General features: G+C 47.1%; 1 protein-coding gene across 1 annotated transcript in view; it reads left to right on the forward strand.

Moving 5' to 3' along the window:
• Positions 1-625: 625 nt before the first annotated feature.
• SH3PXD2A (SH3 and PX domains 2A) overlaps positions 626-17,419 on the forward strand; it is a 248,293-nt gene continuing 231,499 nt past the window's right edge. Inside the window, exon 1 of the mRNA XM_053983427.1 lies at positions 626-697. Within this exon, the coding sequence (XP_053839402.1) occupies positions 626-697 (72 nt within the window). The remainder of the gene's footprint in view (positions 698-17,419) is intronic.

The following is a 17,419-nucleotide window of genomic DNA, read 5'->3' on the forward strand; positions in this document are numbered from 1 at the left end:
ATGCCTGTGTGTCCCTGAGGGACAGGGCAGTGGGGACCTTCCCAAGCGGCGGCCGGCCTTGAGCTCCCGGCTGGAGCCCGGTGGCAGCGGGCTCGGCCCTTCACTCGCGGTTTTCCGGCGTGGCCTTGGCCGCTCGGGGAGGGCATTTCGGACCCTTGCTGCAGTGATGGAGGGCCCTGGGGCTTCCCCTGCCCCGGACTCTCCTCGAGGCCGGGCCGCGGTGTCTCGGCAGAGAGCGGGGGCTCTGCCCGGGCCCGGGGGCAGCCGCCCGCCCTCTCCGGCACTGGGGGGCGGTGGCTCCCGTCCCCTCCCGCCCCGTCCCGCCAGAGCCCCCCGCTGCCACCCGGGGGCGGAGCCGCCGGCCCGGCCCGGCCCGGCCCCTCCCGCTGCCGCCGCCGCAGTGGCCGCGCAGCCCCGGGGCAGTGGGCAGGGAGCGGAGCCGGGCTGGGCTGGGCTGCTGTGAGCGGGGAGCCGCCGCCGCCGCGGCAGGGGCGGAGCCGGCACCGGGGCATCCTCCCTTGCCTGTCTCCCTGCCGCCCGCCCGGCATCGCCGCGGCGGGCAGCGCGGCGGAGGGTGCTGCCAGCGCCGGCAGGGAGCGGCGGAGCCCCGCCGGGGTGCGCGAAGATGCTGTCCTACAGCGTGCTGGACGCCAACGTGGTGGACGTGGAGAAGCGGAGGAACCCCTCGAAGCACTACGTGAGTGCCGGCGGGGCCCGGGGGAGCGCACGTGTGCGGGGGGACGGGCCGGGCGCGGAGCTGTGCCCGGAGCAGTGCCCGGTGCGGTGCCTGCAGCCGTGCCCGGAGCGGTGCCCGGAGCGGTGTTCAGAGCAGTGCCCGGAGCAGTGCCCGGAGCGGTGTTCAGAGCAGTGCCCGGTGCGGTGCCTGCAGCCGTGCCCGGAGCGGTGCCCGGAGCGGTGTTCAGAGCAGTGCCCGGAGCAGTGCCTGCAGCCGTGCCCAGAGCGGTGCCCGGAGCGGTGCCCGGAGCAGTGCCCGGTGCGGTGCCTGCAGCCGTGCCCGGAGCGGTGCCCGGAGCCGTCCCTCGCCTCCCTGTGGGCGAGACGCCGGCCCCAGGTGAAGCGCCCGCGGGGCTGCCCGCGGCCTCTTGCTCTGGAGGTACGGCCGTTCTTCCCCATCCTCTTTCACCCCGTTTGGTTCTTGGCTCGTTTTAAGGTTACCATTCTGAAGTTTCCTTCCCTTCCTCCTCGCTAGTCCCAGGGCAGGATGGGACAGGTCTCCCGGATCCCCAGGCTGTCCCCGTCTTGGCCAGGGTGCTCGGTGGGGAGCAGAGCAGGGTTCGGCAGGGTCGGGCAGCCGGCGGTGCTGAGCGCATCTTTGCTCGTTCTCACCCCTAAGTTACATTCAGACCTTTTTTGAGGGGGCAGCCTGTCTGCATGCTTACCAAGGCAGTCTCAGCGTTTGGATCTCTTTTATCTCTCTTTCACACCTTACTGCCAATAGCACAGCATTTGAGGAGAGTTTTTAACAATTTTCCTTGACTCCTGTGTTTCAGCCTGTCATGTGGAGATGTCTTTGCCTGAAGGAGTTTGCAGCATACAGTCAGTAGCTTTTCTCTCTCCACATTAGGAGAGAAGTATCTTTGCTTCTCTCTCTTGCTCTTTCTGGGTTTTAGTTGCACCAAATCCTTTAACTGTTTCTCAAGATACAACATGTATTTTAAAACACAGAAAGCTGGATTTTGTCTATAGAGATGGTAAATCTTCCGGCTTTGGTAAGGAAAAGCCTGAGGGAGTATTGCATCTGGTGTGAAATTGCTCTGAGTATACTGTGTTTCCTGGCATTGTGTGTCTGCCAGATTTCTCTGAACTGATCAGCAGCCGAATGGATTGTTGAAAAGATAAGGCCAAAGACTGGACACAAACCTTTATATTAGTGTTGCATATCACTGAGGTTTTTCCTCTGAAGCTTAAACAATAACCCGGTTTAAGGCTAGAGGGCACTATGTTGCTGGGAGATGCACTCTTGTAAAGTTGAAGCTCTCATCTATCATGGAATTAAACATCTTGCAACCAATTAATAAAATGGAAGTTTTGGGTCTTCTGTCCTCTCAGGTTGCAGCTGTTCTGTGCGTTCAGTCTGTTATGCACTCACTGCTTCCAGGTGGGAAAGGCTTCTTTGGTTTTTGCAGACTCTGCTGCGGACTGTGGCTGATACAGCTGCAGGGTGTTATCTCACATGAAAGGTGGTGGCGAGTCAGCATCAGAAAAGTACATCTGCCAAGCACCAAAATATACAAAAGAACTGGTAACAATATCTTCCAGTCTCTTGGATTGCTGAGAGAAATTGACACTGTTCATTTCTTGTTTGCTGGAAAATGACCAGAAAACAAAGATTTAAACCCTGTGTTTACAGGATTTGAAAGAAAATATTTCCTGTGCTTACCTGTAAAACACATTTTTTCCTTGATGGTGGTTGTCATTGCATTTTAATAAACAGTAACCTAGACTATTCCAAGAAGGTCTCTTCAATGCTTCTAGTGGCAAATTAGTTTCTTTCCCATCACCCTTCTCACTGTACACCTTAACTGATATGCTCTTCTGTAAAATAGTTCCACACCTCCAGTGTGTGCCCAGTTCTTGGCCAAAACCCCACAATCAAAATGGTTTGTTTGGGTGATGAATGGTGTGTCTGCCTTTTGTCCCACTTAGTTTCCATCTGTGGCTGTACAGTATTCAGCACAATGGGGTCATCTGTCTTTGGCTGGAGTAACTCACTGAGTGTGGACCCATGCTTTCAAAGAATTTAATTCCCTGGGTCTGATCCATTGGTTGCTGTTACTTTGGTTCTGTGCTCTTTTTTTAACATGAAACGAGTGTTTTCTTCTGAGGTTAATATAAGCATCACTTAGGATTTTGCTCTCTCCATTGCCTGTGGATGGTTTGGAGAGTGCAAAGCTTTATGTTCTTTGCTCTATGTGGCTATGAAATATCAAAAAGCTTTTCTATCTCCAGCATCCATAAATGTCTTCATTCCAAGCCTTCAGGCCATGCAAACGTGCCTTGGCATTGGATTAATGATGTGTTTCTCTGGTGGATGGTGACCTAAGTATTGCAGGTGTTTTAACATGACTCTCTCTCCTTTTAATTGTGATCTTTCAGGACCATAGTGGAACCTGGAGAGATGAAAGCACACCTTAGGCATTGTAAGCACATGGAGAGGGCTAAATGTGACTAGCACATAAGCCCCTGCACTGCTTGGCTTAGCTGCCAGGAGTCATTGCCTGGAGCAGGTGTCTTTCATGACATGAGCACAGCTTTTGTGGCTTTGACTAAAGCAAGTTAAAGAAAGAAGACAGCTTTACATATCCTCTGCTATGATCCTGTGTGTGTGAAACTCCTGGAGAGTTTAATACCTCACTGGAAGTTGAATAGGGCTCTGCCTGTGGGAATAGATTAAAATCTTGGCTCCAATGCTACTTGATAGGAACCCAGCCAGCTCTCTACCCTCTTCTGGGAAATCCTTGCTGGGGAAGGAGTCTGCAGTGCTTCCCTCTGCATCCTTCTCAGCAACTGGGTAGCACAACACCACCTGGCTGGCTGGGGGCCCTGGCTGGCAGCATGTGAAAGGATAAATAGAAGGCTGGATCAATAACCACATGCCTCTTGCATGGTATATCCCCAACACAAGTTACTGCTGCTCTTAGAGCTTTTGACTTTCCAAATTAATTTCCTATTTCTCCATACTGATGATATTTTAAAAAATTATTTGCACTTGCTAACACTTTAAAAAATGTTAAATCTCCTTGCTTTCTCCCTTCCCTTTTCTTTTAACAGGAACAATATCAGGAAGGTCAAGTCTGGGTTTGTTGGAAAGACCCCTGATGCAATGGGGGGGGTCACACATTGGCTGAGCAGTGCTGTAGTCAAGCTGGGTGGATTAGGACAGTGCAATTAGTGGCTGAAGGTGCCAGTTAATCATTCTGAAGAGAAAAAGCTGGTAGCAAAATCCAAATCCCTTTTCTGGCCCCTGCTAAGCATTAAATAAGTCAGAAACCCTCTTTTCTCACTTGATGAGGTTTGATCTGTTTGTGGGGTAGCTTCTCTAGTTTTTGGTCTGAAATTGTGGTTGTTTGAACTAAGCATGAAATGATCCCAAACCAGAAGTGCAGGCTGTATTTCAAAGGATCCACTGTTGATGCTTACCTCCTTCAGCCATCCATCGTGCAGGTTAAGGAGGACACCTCCCTCTCTCTGCTCCCAGCTTATCTTCAGGCAGATAGCCTACCCTTTACCCAAATGTCTATCTCCTTTAGCAGCCCTGCAGGGAGCCTCTGCCTACCAGATGTGCTTGATCTTGCTCCCAGGGAGATGAGATTGGGTTTGCACCTTCACCTGTTCACTGCTTTGCAGACCTGGGTGATGGCAAACATTCATTAGGAGCCAGATGAAGAGGATTCCCCCACCCCCTCTCTTACCACTTGCTTTTCTGCTGGGGACTGAGCACTTACTGATGTGCATTATCTCACCAGACGTTTCTATGCTTGAGGTAATTTCTGAGGTCTCTTAAGTGTGCCTGTGTTATCCCAAGGGCAGGGATGGATGCATCAATAGAGATTTTCTCTTTCAGCACTGCTCTACTCCTGTTGCATTTGGGCTTTTGTGTGTTTTTCAACTTTGTCTAGCACAGAACGTAAAATGCTCTTGGCTTACAAGTGGCTGTTCTGCCTCCTTCCAGTTAGACTGAGGTGCACTGCTGATTTCATCAGTCATCTGAGATGCCTGTATACTGTCCCAGTTCCTCCCCAGGGTAATTGTTTCCTAATGCCTCTGAATGCCTCAAGATCTCTTGTAGGAATGTCCCTGCTGCATGGATATGATTGCTGACCACCTCGGAGTAGTGGCATTGCTGACTTTTAAGGGACTGAGTTCTGCTGTGTAGAGTTTCAGCACTGCTCCCAGGAGAGCTTGAGTGTGCTTGTCACAAATGACCTGTTGTAAAATGTCAGCATGCTTTGAAGAAAAGTCTTGTACTGCTAGGGTCAAGCTCTGCTCCTTGTCTCTTGGCTGCTCCTGCTTTTACTGCTCAGACTCGTGCAACTCCAACACGATCAAGCATTTTCATGGCTTTATTCTCTTTGCTGCAAGCTGCTGTTTATACAGTGGCCAGCACTGATGGGGAGAGTCTGGACATGGTTTAGTGGCAAGGATCTTTGTTCCTGTGTTTGTGTACCTTGGAGAAGGAATTGCTGCCCTGGGAGATGGAACTGAATTCCCCCTGCTTGGCTCAAATGAGTTGTCCTGTGCAACCTGAGGCTGCTTCAACACTGTCAGGGAGCGCAGCAGATCAAGGAGCACTCCCAGTTCTTTCCTCCAGCAGAGCTTTATTCTAGCAGAGCCAAGAGACAGTAGTATCTAAATTCAACAGTTTGCAAAGCAAATGGCTGTCTCCAGCCTTTAGAATAGATTATCTATCAATAGAGAGACAAGGTAGTTGTCCTGATGTGTGGTAGTCAAGGCAGGATGAAATAATCCAGAGGCTTAATGTCCCAGCAGGCTGCCTGCACTGGCTCCCCTGTGGTTGAGTGTGCTGGGAGGGCAGCTAAATGAAAGTTCAGGGAAAAGCTTTTAGCAGGTTCATGAGCTGGGGACAACAGCTTCAAAGTCCAAGTTCCATTTTAAAAATGATGAAGATGCTACTATTGACTTTCACTAGAACTTGGTTGCCAGGGACTTGATGTCTTAAGAGACAGCACAAAGGCTGTTGGCTGCTGACAGCTGCAAGTGACCTCTGGCTTCATGAGAGCCCTGCCTGGGGTCAGTGTGTGAGTATTGGAACCCACTGGTGCAATTCAGCTTGATGGGTTGTAGTCAAAATTACACCAGTCTCTCTACTTTGAGTTAAAAGTGAGAGGAACTGAGACACCAAATCATGGAGAGAGAAGTCTACAGACATCCTAAGGAAGCAATTGTTGGAATAGGAAAGGGAGCCAGACTTCCTGCATCCCAGAGCAGTTTGTCTGTTCATCTCACCCACATCCCTAGCCCTTAGAGAGCCAGCTCCAAGGCATTGCCTCCTCCTGTCCCTGCAAGGTAGGATATGTGCCAGTACCCTCACTGGAAACACGAGGCAAGAAGTTAAGTGGTTGACCCAAAGCCACCCATGAAGTGTGTGTAGCATTTCATGATATTTTCTTTGGCTTTTAGAGCAGTCTTGCAATTACCTGATAAAAAGTGCACAATCTGAAAAAATATTACTCTCGTATTCAATCATTGTCTTCCTTAAAACCCATTTCCCATTTTATATGGATTAAACAGGAAGAGGGATTCAATGTGACCCTACCTGAGGCAGGAGGTGACGTACGAACTCTCTAATTTAGTCATTTGGGAGGAAGCAGCTGGACCTTCTAATGTGAAATGGTTTTCTTTTTTTTGATCTTCCTTTTTCATGCTGTATCCTCTTAATCTGTGCCTGCTCACGCAAAGGGAACTGGTCCCCAGAAACCATGGGGAAGAGCAGGACCATGAGAGGGGCTGGCAGCACCGTGTGTTGTGTGACATTGTGAGGCTGAATGCTTTCATGTAGCCAGAGCAGACACCTTGCCTGGAGTGTGCTGTGTAAATATTGCATGGAGAAGGCAGAGAGCAGCACAGTAGCATACTGTTTGAAATTGGTGCTGTCTGCTGTTTAATCAGGTAGTGTCAAAGCCAAATACAGTCAAGTTGATGGAAAAAACCCTCCTAGTAACTTTCCTGGGCTTTGGTTCACACCTCTAGAGAGGCTTTATTGAAACTTTTACTGAGAAGTTTGTAATTACTAAGTTTTTTTTAATATAGTGCATTTTCCTTTGTCTCTATTTTAAAAGCAAAAATTCAGTCTCCAGGATCTGTTTGTTATTCTCTTCTGGGCAGGGACATTATCACATTTGGGGTGTGGGGGGTAAAGCAAAAGGAAATCAGATGATTTTCTTCCCTCAAAGGATTTTAAAGTGGAGTATCTTTCAGCTTAGTTAGAGCCTTCCCACTCTAGTGCTCTCAATCTTTGCTCCACTTTGAGATAAATATACAGCAATAATAATAATTTACTCCTTCAAGCTCACATTCACTAGATGTCAGTTATATGATATTCTCATTGTATGTATTTATAAATGTGGGGCAAGGGTGGGAATGCATAAGAGTATTTATTACAAAGGAAGGATGCTTTTGCACTGAAACGTGTGCAGACAGACCTGAAAGATGATGTCTGTACTGGGCTGTTAGGGACAGGCAGGTGAGAGCAGTCAGACAACCTCAACCAGCTGAGCAGGTGATTGTCTGGGCATAGTAGTAGCCCAAGCTACTGTCTGGTCAGCATTTAGGCCTTGTTGCAAAAAATGGGCACAAGAAAGGATAATAACCTTTAGATTACCCTGAGATGAAAGCAGAGCAAAGAAATATTCTATTCATTGTAGTAGTACCTGTAAGTGCTTGAGTGTAGTGATGGTCTTAATTAGTGCTCTCACGCTTTTTGATTTTGACAAAGCTCCTTCTTATTCCAGTTTTAGGAAAAGGAGCTCAATGTGTAGATAGCCAACCAAGTCCTTGGAATGGGAGCATTCTCCTTTTGTGGGCAGAATACACATCCCCAACTTTGTGTCTCCATCAGAATATCACAGCTTGCACTAATTTGCTGCAGTGTATTCCTAATTGGTCATAGCAGACACTGACTGCTCCGAGTGTACCATGGCTTCAAAACAAAGCTCTAATTCTGTATTGTTATAATGCAACTTCTTTAGTTTCTTAGAGTTGACTCACTGGATAGAGTAAAATATTCCTAGACTCTAAGTGTCCATAAATGTGTGTGTGGTCCCACACATACCGTGTTTGAAACCTGACTGGCAGTAATAATGTTTTGATACGTTGCTGGCACTGTTTCTCTGACCAATGGGGTGTGTTTTGTTTTCCCTATAAACCTCGCTGGCTAAATGCAGGGATGCACTGGGCTCTGATGCTCTCAGTAGTCAGTGGCGTGGTTTTATGGGCTTGATGCAAACTTGTTTACAAGGAAAATACCCCTATCTCTGTTCATAGGGAGAAACATGCCAAATCTCTATTAACCATAGCTGTGTTTAAGCAGGAGGTCCACACTGCTTTACAGAAGTCTTCCAAGTTGCCCCGGAAATACTGGAAACCTGGTTCTCCACTGTCCAGGACATGTCTATAAATGCAAACTTTAATGCATGAAGTTCATAAATCACCCAGAAAGGTCTGAACAAACATCCAGTGTGATACAAACACAGGGCATTGTGCAGTGTGGTAGAAGAGCCTTTAACCAGTGTGGCCTTTAGGCTCTCTGGATCTCAGTGTGCTCTGCTGCAAAGCCAACAAGGTTTACTCACCTTTTATAAAGTGTAGAGATGCAGGTGTTACCTCAGGGCTGACTGCTGGCATCAGTTTTGAAACCCCCAAGTTTGGGCCATCTTCCTGCACGGGCAGGGCTGCTGGGAGCAGAGGCTGCGGGACAGCCAAGGTCAGGCCAAGGTTATCCGGAAACAGGAGCGAGGCCGAGCTTCCCTGACAGTGCTCAGGTAGTGAATGGGATGGCTTAAGAGTACATTCCCCTTTCAGGAAACACACACCTAGGATGCCAGCTGTGCTTGACAACTCTGAGCCTGCTCCCCTTGGGCTTTCCTCCCTCTCTTGGAGTCCCAGGGTCTATGGAAGTATTTGAGGTGAAGCATGGAGTATGGTCTTTCTGGGAGTAGCCCTTGGCAGTGGGCCACTGGCTGCTGCTGTCTGCTCTCTCTCTGGTGTCTCCTCATTACCTGTCAGGGAAGCTCCCTGGCACAGGTGAAGTCTTCTTTCCAGGCATTCTTGTACCCTCAGGGCTTGATGCAACAGGGAACATCTCAATTACTGCTTTCCTAGCTCTGTGAAGATGAGATTTCTAATTGCTCCCTCAGCATCCTGTGAGATTTTCCTACTCTTTGACTAAGGTTATTTATTATTTATGCATTAATTCATGCTTGTATTTTTTGGTGCCTAGAAGGTTATTCCTGATTTTCCCCTCTCCAGCAGGTGCAAGTCTGCCAGTAAACCCCTCTGACCCCAAGCAAAATGCTTTGAAAATCAATTTTAAGTGTTTTTCAATTCCCATGCCCTGCAAGTGCTTTGCTGCTTTGAGCTCAGTATATTTCCTTTGCCTGAAAATCTGATACTTTGACACCTGTCTCATCTTGAGCAGCCTGAGCTGAGGGATGGTTTTTTCTGTGGTGGATGGCAGAAGAGGCAGCTGAGTTCATGGTGTTCTGCAGAATCAGGGCAGCTGGCACAGCCCCTGTAATGCCTAAGTGTGAGGCCTGCAGTTTCCCAGAGCTATCACTCCAGCAACTTTCACTGGCATTAAATCACTTAGAATTAAAAAACAAACAAACAAGGATATGTGAAGTATTTTTCTGGAAGAAAGCCATGGAGAGCAGATTAAGTGTGCATGTCCCTCCTCCCATCTCCCAGACATGTCACAGGAAGACAGTTCAGCATTTTCCTTAGTGGGATGGAAACAGGCTCTGGAGATGGCTTCTGGGATGGGACAGAGGAAAGCCAGCAAGAGGAAGGAAGCTCTGTGTGTGTGTTTTATAAATATGTCTCTATCAGGTGAAACTGTCTAGAAACCCTGAAGCAGCACTGATGGTAATATGGCTTTATCTTAACCAAAAGGCTGCTTATTTTCAGTTAATAACAAGATATTGTTAGAGAAGAATAAAAAGTGACTGGTTCTAGAGGAACATCCATAGTGGTTTTCCATGTACCAGAAGGTAGCAATCCTTATGCATTTTACAAGCCCTGGATGTCCTTAACATGTACTTCCCCCCCCCCCCCAAAATTCAGCTAAGTTTTCCTCTAACCTTTCAGCAAAAAGTGTTTTATAAAGACAACCCAGGATGTTTTACTCCAGAGAAATCTAGCAGTAGCCACCTCTGGAATACTCTCACTTGAAGCATATGGAGGAGTGTTTTGGCTGTTACTGTTCAGGAAGAAATTTTCTGTTTAAACTTTTGCTGCTGTCTTTGTGATTGTAGCTGTCTCTGTCAAAACTCTGGACTGTTTTAAAGAACAGCTTTCCACCTGTTTCTGAGCTGGGCAGCTGTAGCTTGCATTTCATCCTTTCATACAGACATCCCCAGTATAAATAGTTCCATTTAAACTAAAAATATTGTCAGTGAACTTTCCATTGGTAACAACCCTTGGAGATTGCAGGCGTGGTCTGTGCAGGAGAGTCCATCCATCTGTCCTTAAGCCTCCGTCTGTCCTCTGGCTGTAAGGACCAGTGGCCTTCTGAACAGCAAAGGCAATTTGCTGGTGGCACTGGAGGGTGACTGTGTACAGGTGTGTGAGGCACTGCTGTCCTGGTGGGACCTCCTGTTTTGAAATAACTGGGGCTCTGGCCCAAGGACTCACAGCTGGGGATGGGAGCAAGGCACTGCTGCTCAGCTCCTTGGCCTCCCTGCTGATGGTGTTGGCCAAACTGCTTGGCTGTGATGGTGTTGGGTTTTCTACCAGCCCTTGAGCTGTAAGACTGTACATCTGCATGACCTGGTCTTGCCCAGAATGACCATTGGGGTTGCTGTTTTGCAGAATTCTTCTCTTGGTGCACTGAGGGAGTGTGCAGGTGTTTGGTAGGGATAGGGGTTTTGATGTGAGATCTTTGTCTGTGTGTACAGACATGTGGTTTGCTTTGTTTTGACTTCTGTATTGCTCTGCACTGGAGCAAGAGGAGGACATGGTCAAAGAAATGAGGGGAAGGAGAGATTTGCAATTGGTTCCATTAGAGCTGATGCCACAGTCCTAGACAGACCCTAAGAATATTCTTTTATTTTTCCATTTTTTCCCCCTTCTTCTGGCAAGCTCTAAGACTGCCCACAGCACGGGGTTATTTCCCATTGTCTTAATTCTGGAGTTTTAGGTGCTCTGCCAAATGCAGTAGTGCTGGACTGAAGAGCATCTTATGGGCAATCACCAGATCCTTCCTCTGGGATTTGAGGGTCTGTGGAAGACTGAGACCATGGCACTGAGGTTTTTACCACTCCTGAGGAAAGGTTGCCCAATGCTTTCCCTGTGTGCCAAGGGCTTTGTGGGGCTCTGCCCATCATGTTATCCCTACAGTGATTCTGAGCCATCAGGAACCTGATTCATCTGATGAGTGAGATTGATCTCTATGTGGCACTGGCATTTATGGGGTTCCAGGTAGCCTTAGTTGGGATCTTGTGTGGAGCTAAAACTTCTTGGCTGTTGTCTTACTGTGTGTGAGAGGCGTTGGCTGGGTTATGATAAAGGCTTTGACTCAGATGAGGGTGAGGGTGCAGCTGGCCATGTGATTTGGTTCACAGGTGACTTGAAATGATCCTAAGGAGTCAAATGAAGAAATAATGTCCACTGTTTGTATTCGTGGAAAGAGAGAGACTTTATTTAGTACTAGCAAAGGTCTGACAGTCAAATGTGTGTTTTATCTTCCAACAGCCTGTCCTGCCTCGCCCTTCATCAACCTTCTGCATCTGGGCAACATGAGCTGTAGCAATCTCGGTCAAACTTCTGTTGCCAAAAAGCTGATATGTTCCCTACTGTACATTGTGGCAGAAAGGGTTAAACAGAAGTGGTGGTTTCAGGCAGTAGCACTGCAGTAAATGCTGAGATGACATGGGAACGCTCTTCAGCTGACGTCCTTGTGAGCCTCTTGGTGACATCAAACTCCTGGACCATTTCCAGTGGAGTTTGGCCTTGCCCCAGTGACAATAGATGTTAATCTGTTGGCTTGTCAAAAAAAGTGTTAGTGGTTTTTTACAGATCCATTTCCAACCCTCAGATTTCCCTGCTAGTAAACACAGCATTATGTCATTGTTTTACCAGGAGCCAAGCACCAAAGCCAACTTTGCAGTGCTCTCATCAGCAAGCTCTCATCCATTCACTTTGGGGCTTTATCTGAGTTCCCAGGCTTTTTTCCCACTGATGCCCATGTTCTGGTCTCTGTGTGCATCAAACACCTATGGTGGTTTATGGGAAATGTGTAGGGCCTAGCAGTTATGGGTAGCACTTTCCAGTGCATTTGTGTCAGACAAGGCTCCTGTGCCTGCTTAGCAAAATGCCTTGGTTTGTAAACCTTGATCTTTTGGTTATGTTAGTCAAGACAAACTCTTGGATTCTACATGTAAAACAAGGTGAAGGGTTTTGCAGCCCAGTTGCTTCTAGTTGATAAAATAATAGCCAAGTCACAGCCACAGGCAAGGCCCTGCCCATGCTGGATCCTGTTTGTTTCAAAACACAATAGCCGAGTTCCTACTAAAAGACTGGTTGTCAAATTGCTAACATTATAAATTAATTTCCATAGCTTTCAGAAACAACACTCACCACGGATCAAATAAAATTATTTATAATATTCTTGTAACTCTTGCTCCTTGGTTTGCTTCTAGACTTATTCCCAGCTGTTTCTGTGAAGGATATGGAAGAAAATATTTGTAAAGTTACCTTCAATTATCAGGATCCAATCTGCTTAAAACAGACAAGCCTCCCATCTGTATCTCTGCCTGGTCTTTCTGGGGCTGGGAACACTCCAATTTTTCTCATACCAAACCTGTCTGAATTCATATTCCACATCCACTGAAGAAGTATAGAAGCAGAGGAAAGAGGAGAGAGAGTTGCTCATCTGAATGCAGAGCATGAATTTTTCTGATACAGGCACAGGTAGATGATGAACAGGTTCAGGCTCTTGACAATAGTGAAGAATTACAGCATTCTTGGGTATGAGATGGAATACAACTAAATTTTATTTATGTGATTAGGTTTTTAACACTTTGTTGACAAGTGATACTAAGACTGAAAGGATGAGTGGTTCAAACAAGGAATTGACAAATTTCTGGGCTAAAGACTGCTATTAAACACAGCAGTCAAGTCATGTGTTTGGGTCAGAAAGTCTGTTACCTGCCATCTGCTTAAGACTAAGCACTCTGAATTATCTGTGCTGCTGTTAAGCAGTTACCATATAAGTTTGTTAAAAACATTATGCTGAGCTTAGGTACATCTTCGTTCTGGCCCGGACAATATTTTCTGCTGCCTTCCCAGATGTCCCTTAGGTGTATGGCAGTAGCTCAGGCTGCTGAGCCTTGCTCTATGTTCACAGCAGTGAGAGCTGTTGAGTCTTGACCAGATGAAGTCAGGAAGAACAGAGCATGCTGTGAGGAAGCAACCCTCCCATCATCACTTCCAGCTCCCTTCTCTGCTCCATCCACTTCTGTCTGGATCCCATCACATGTTTATGAGCTAGTGTTGCACATCTGGGTTTGGCAGATCACTTTCTGTTTCCCAGCCTTGGGTCAAATGGCAGTTGATTTTGTTAGAGATACCGTTTCTGGTATTACTATTAATATATATTCAGGCTTTGTACTTACCTAATGCCTTTCATCCAAGGGTCCCCCAACACTCTACATCAGCACCTCTTTGCAAGGTGGGCAGATCAGACAGGGAGAGCATTGTGTTTGCAGCAGTATGTCTGTCTCCTGCAGAAGTGCCTTCTCAGAGATGTCATGAGACTAGTGGATAATATGGGCTGATGGGAAAAAGTGTCTTTTATGGCTGAAAGTACTGAGTGGGTCATGGAACTGTAGAACACAGACCTGGGACAGATCTAGGTTATTAATGCTGGACAAGCATATTGCATTCCCACATAAGAACCTTCAGGGTTGGGTTAGTTTGAGTGGCAGCTTCAAATTTCTTCTGATGGTTAATGACTTCCAGTGCAGAACTTTTATTATTCACAAGCATCCTGTTCTCACACCAGTTTTGTCCTTTTGCATAAACAGGTTTCTTCACTCTGTTTGATTTGACCTCCTGTCTTGCTTCTTTCCATTACTTTCTACAGAATATTCATGTTCCTTCTTAGCTTTCATTCTGCCAAGCTGCTCTGGCTTCCACCCTCAAAGGTAGAGAGCAAACAGCTTTTCCTGCCTCACACTTCTTGCAGTCACTGCAGACTGAATACAGGTGAGCTGTTTAGCCCAGGGAGTGGCAACACATCAGTGTGGGCCACTGAGCGTGTGGTGGGCTATTTGCACTGCTGGGCACAACCTTGCTCATGTTGGCAGGGTTCAGATTCAGATGCCAAGAGTAAGTTTGGGGTGGTTTTCCAGATGTAGACAGGTGTGACTGGGAGTAGGTGCACTCCTGGGCCTGTCCTATCCCTGAGCTGTGTGCTGTGTCAACATGAAAGAGGATGCCTGTAACTTGTGGTTCTGTCACAGTTTCAGTTTCCTCCCTTCAGGGAGTTTCAGAGCTAGTCCCAAGTTCTTGCAAGTGACACTCCACTTACAAAAGCAGAGGAGAGAAAATGTGGCTCATTTTGTTCTCAAGTTAGCTTTAATGAAGGTAATTTTAAGCAGATGGTGCCTATTTAATGTATTGATAGCACCAATAAACTGTTTTTCAGCAGGTCTTTGGGAACAGAGTGGGAGAGAAGGGCATGGTTGTAGAGGGCAGCAGGTTGCCTGATGACACTCTTGGCAGGGTTGCTGGAGCACTTGGGTGAAGCCCCCTCTCACTTGGAAAAGCTCTGCATGTCCTGCTTGGGTGAGAGGAGAGGTGGCCTGCGGTTTCTGTCTGTGCTTCAACAGTAAATAATTCCAGATTGACGCTGTGGAAGCGTGCTGTTTTTGTGGGGGGAGCCAAACATAACACGAGTTTCTCAGTGCTTGGGGAAGAGAGCCAGGGTCACATTTGGAGCTTGTAGTGTTGGCAGACACAGAAATGATGTGCCACATCTTACGTGTATCAGCAGAGATAGCTGGGGCGATTACCAGCAAGCTCCTTTGTAGGCTGGTTTGTGATGCTGATGAACCAAAAATGATGCTGGGATGTTTCAGACAAACACACTCTCTTTTCAGCTTTCATATCTGCTATTTTAAAATATTTTTGGCATTTGTCTCTGGGGTAAGGACAAGGCCATAGCAACCCCTGGGATTTCAGTCCTCGTGAGTCTTAGTTGTGAGGTTATAGACCTACTGCCATTAAATTTAGCGTCGCTTGAAGCTGTCCCCTTTACAAAGCTGGGTGCTGACTCTATTCCAAAGTACTGAGCTCCTTGTCCAAAGCTGTCCTTGACCCTGGCTGTTTGGCCAGCTATCCTGCTGGCTGCTGTCTCTCCATCCCCCTGTGCTGGGGAACATTCCCAGGACCTGACATGAAGATTACTCAGTGTCCTCTCTGGCACACTCAGTGCCTGTTTTTTTAACAAATCAGTCCTACAAGATGTGTCAGTGAACTAAGGAGGCTTTAGGATGGCTGCAGCCGATTTCATCAAAGCAGCCTGAGATGCATTTGCCCTTCAGATGTTGAACTCTGTCATAGAGGCTGTTTTCTTTGGGAGACCCCAGAGGGGAACATGGTCCCTTATGTTTTAAGGCAGTTTTCACACTGAGCTTTGTGGTCTGTTTCAGAAGTGCTGGTAGAAGTAACATAGGCTTTCTTGGACTTAAATTCACTGTTCAGTGGAGGAAAAATGTGCAGAGACCACTTGTTAAAATGATAGTTGGTATCTTTGCACTTTTCCACAAACATCAGTGAAACTACAGAAGCACTTAGGAGCCTGTGCTTACTGTGACAGTGTCACCAATAGGTAGCAGCATGGGGGATCATGAGGGAAGCTCTTGCAGCTCTTGAATGCAATTTGCTAAAGGCAAACCCAGAAGGTTACAGACCATCTTTCTGCATTGAGGGGAGCATTTGAGCTGGGATAGTGAGGATTGTTCGTTGTTAAGTTTCTGTCAAAAGGGTTCATGTGTAGAGAGACTAAAAATGGGTGGTGGGGAGGAACCAGGGCTGGTGAGAGTGCAGTGATGCTTTGTGCTTCCAACTAACTGCTTTTCCAAGACTTGTGAAACACTCATATACCCCTGGTGAAACCCATGCAGACCTGCATGGAAATTATGTGGATCTTGGTGGGTGTTTATTATTCCTGCAAGGTGGGAGACCTGGCACAACTTGCCTATTGTCACTGAGCAGATCTTAGGAAAGAGTGGCCCGAAAAGAGTGGATTTGGGATTTGTTTGGGGTTTTGTAGGCCTGCCTGAGACTGTTTTCTCAGGAAGTGATGAGTACCTGTATATTAGGAACTGCACTGTTTCTGGAAGTTTTTGAGCTGCCCATGCCAGCATCCCCGCAGCTGGTGCTGGCCAGTATCAGGTGTGGCTTTGGCTTTCCACTGCAGCTCTGGCTGCTTGAATATGGTCTGGGGCAAGAAAAAGAATTGTCCTTAGTAGTGTTTTAGGTGATTGCTGGACACATCAGGAGCTCTTTGTTTTAACTGCTGGCCTGAGGAACTGAGGTCAGCACTGTGCACTGACTGGAGAGGCAAAAAAGCATCTCCTGGGCAGTTGCATGGTTGGGACCCTGAGTGTAGAATGAGCCATTTTGTGTCAGGTGCAAGCACCTGGGTCATACAGCAGATGCCTGGCTCCCTCTCCACCTCCCCAGAGATTCTGTGTCTGTGAAGGCACAGGAACAAATTGTAAAGGAGGAAGGTGGGACAGTGTTAATGATAACATGCTCCAGACACTGGGCCTGTTTCCTGAGGTCATATTGCCTCATGGGCAGATGGGGATTAGCAGGAGCTGGGCCAGAGGGATTGCCTACAGCTGTCACTCATCTTAGATAAAGGGAGGCTAACACTTAGCAGTGCTACTCTGGCTGTAAAATGCTTACTAGACTTTTTGTTACCCTAATACTTAGATTATGCAAGGAGCATTAAAATTAAGAACATTTATTGTAAAACTCTTTCCTCTGAAGTTTTTTTCTCTGATGTGAGTTTTCAAAAATTGGTTAATTCTCTTTCACTGGGAGTGTGCAGCTGAGGAAGAAAACCAATTGAATTTCACCGGGTAACTCTGCCACTTCTGAATTCCTCCTTGTGTCCATGGAGGCTTGCTGGGCAGAAGAATTGACGTGCCTCATGCTTGAGCAGTGAACTATAATAATGATTTTGACTCCACATGCTCAAAACTGATCTTGCAAAGAGATGCTGTTGCCAAAATTGCAGGGGCAGGATTTGGTCTCCCTTTGATCTCTGTTTAAATCTCATGGGCCATTTACTGCAACTTAATAAGTAACAGTGCATGAGGAGTGGGGTGCTCACCCTGCCTCAAACTCAGTCTCCTCAAATACATGGTAGAGCAAACTTGCTTTCTTTGTAGATAAACTGAGTCAAATGGTCTTGCAGTGCAGGTCAAGGTTTATGCAAAGATGCCATGAATTAAGTAATGCATGTAATAAGGTAAATCATAGCACTTTGGCAGTGTGTGTGATCAGTGTTGTGTGGTTCAGTGAGCCAGCTGAAGTGGCTTCAGGGATTGGGAGGTTTTGGTTGTATCTCTTCTGTGTGGTTTGATGTTTGCTCAATAAGAAATGATTCATCTGGTGAATTAAGGGTGAATCAAAGGCCTCTTTT

This window comes from Vidua macroura, chromosome 8 (genome assembly GCF_024509145.1).
Source record: "Vidua macroura isolate BioBank_ID:100142 chromosome 8, ASM2450914v1, whole genome shotgun sequence".
NCBI lineage: Eukaryota > Metazoa > Chordata > Aves > Passeriformes > Viduidae > Vidua > Vidua macroura.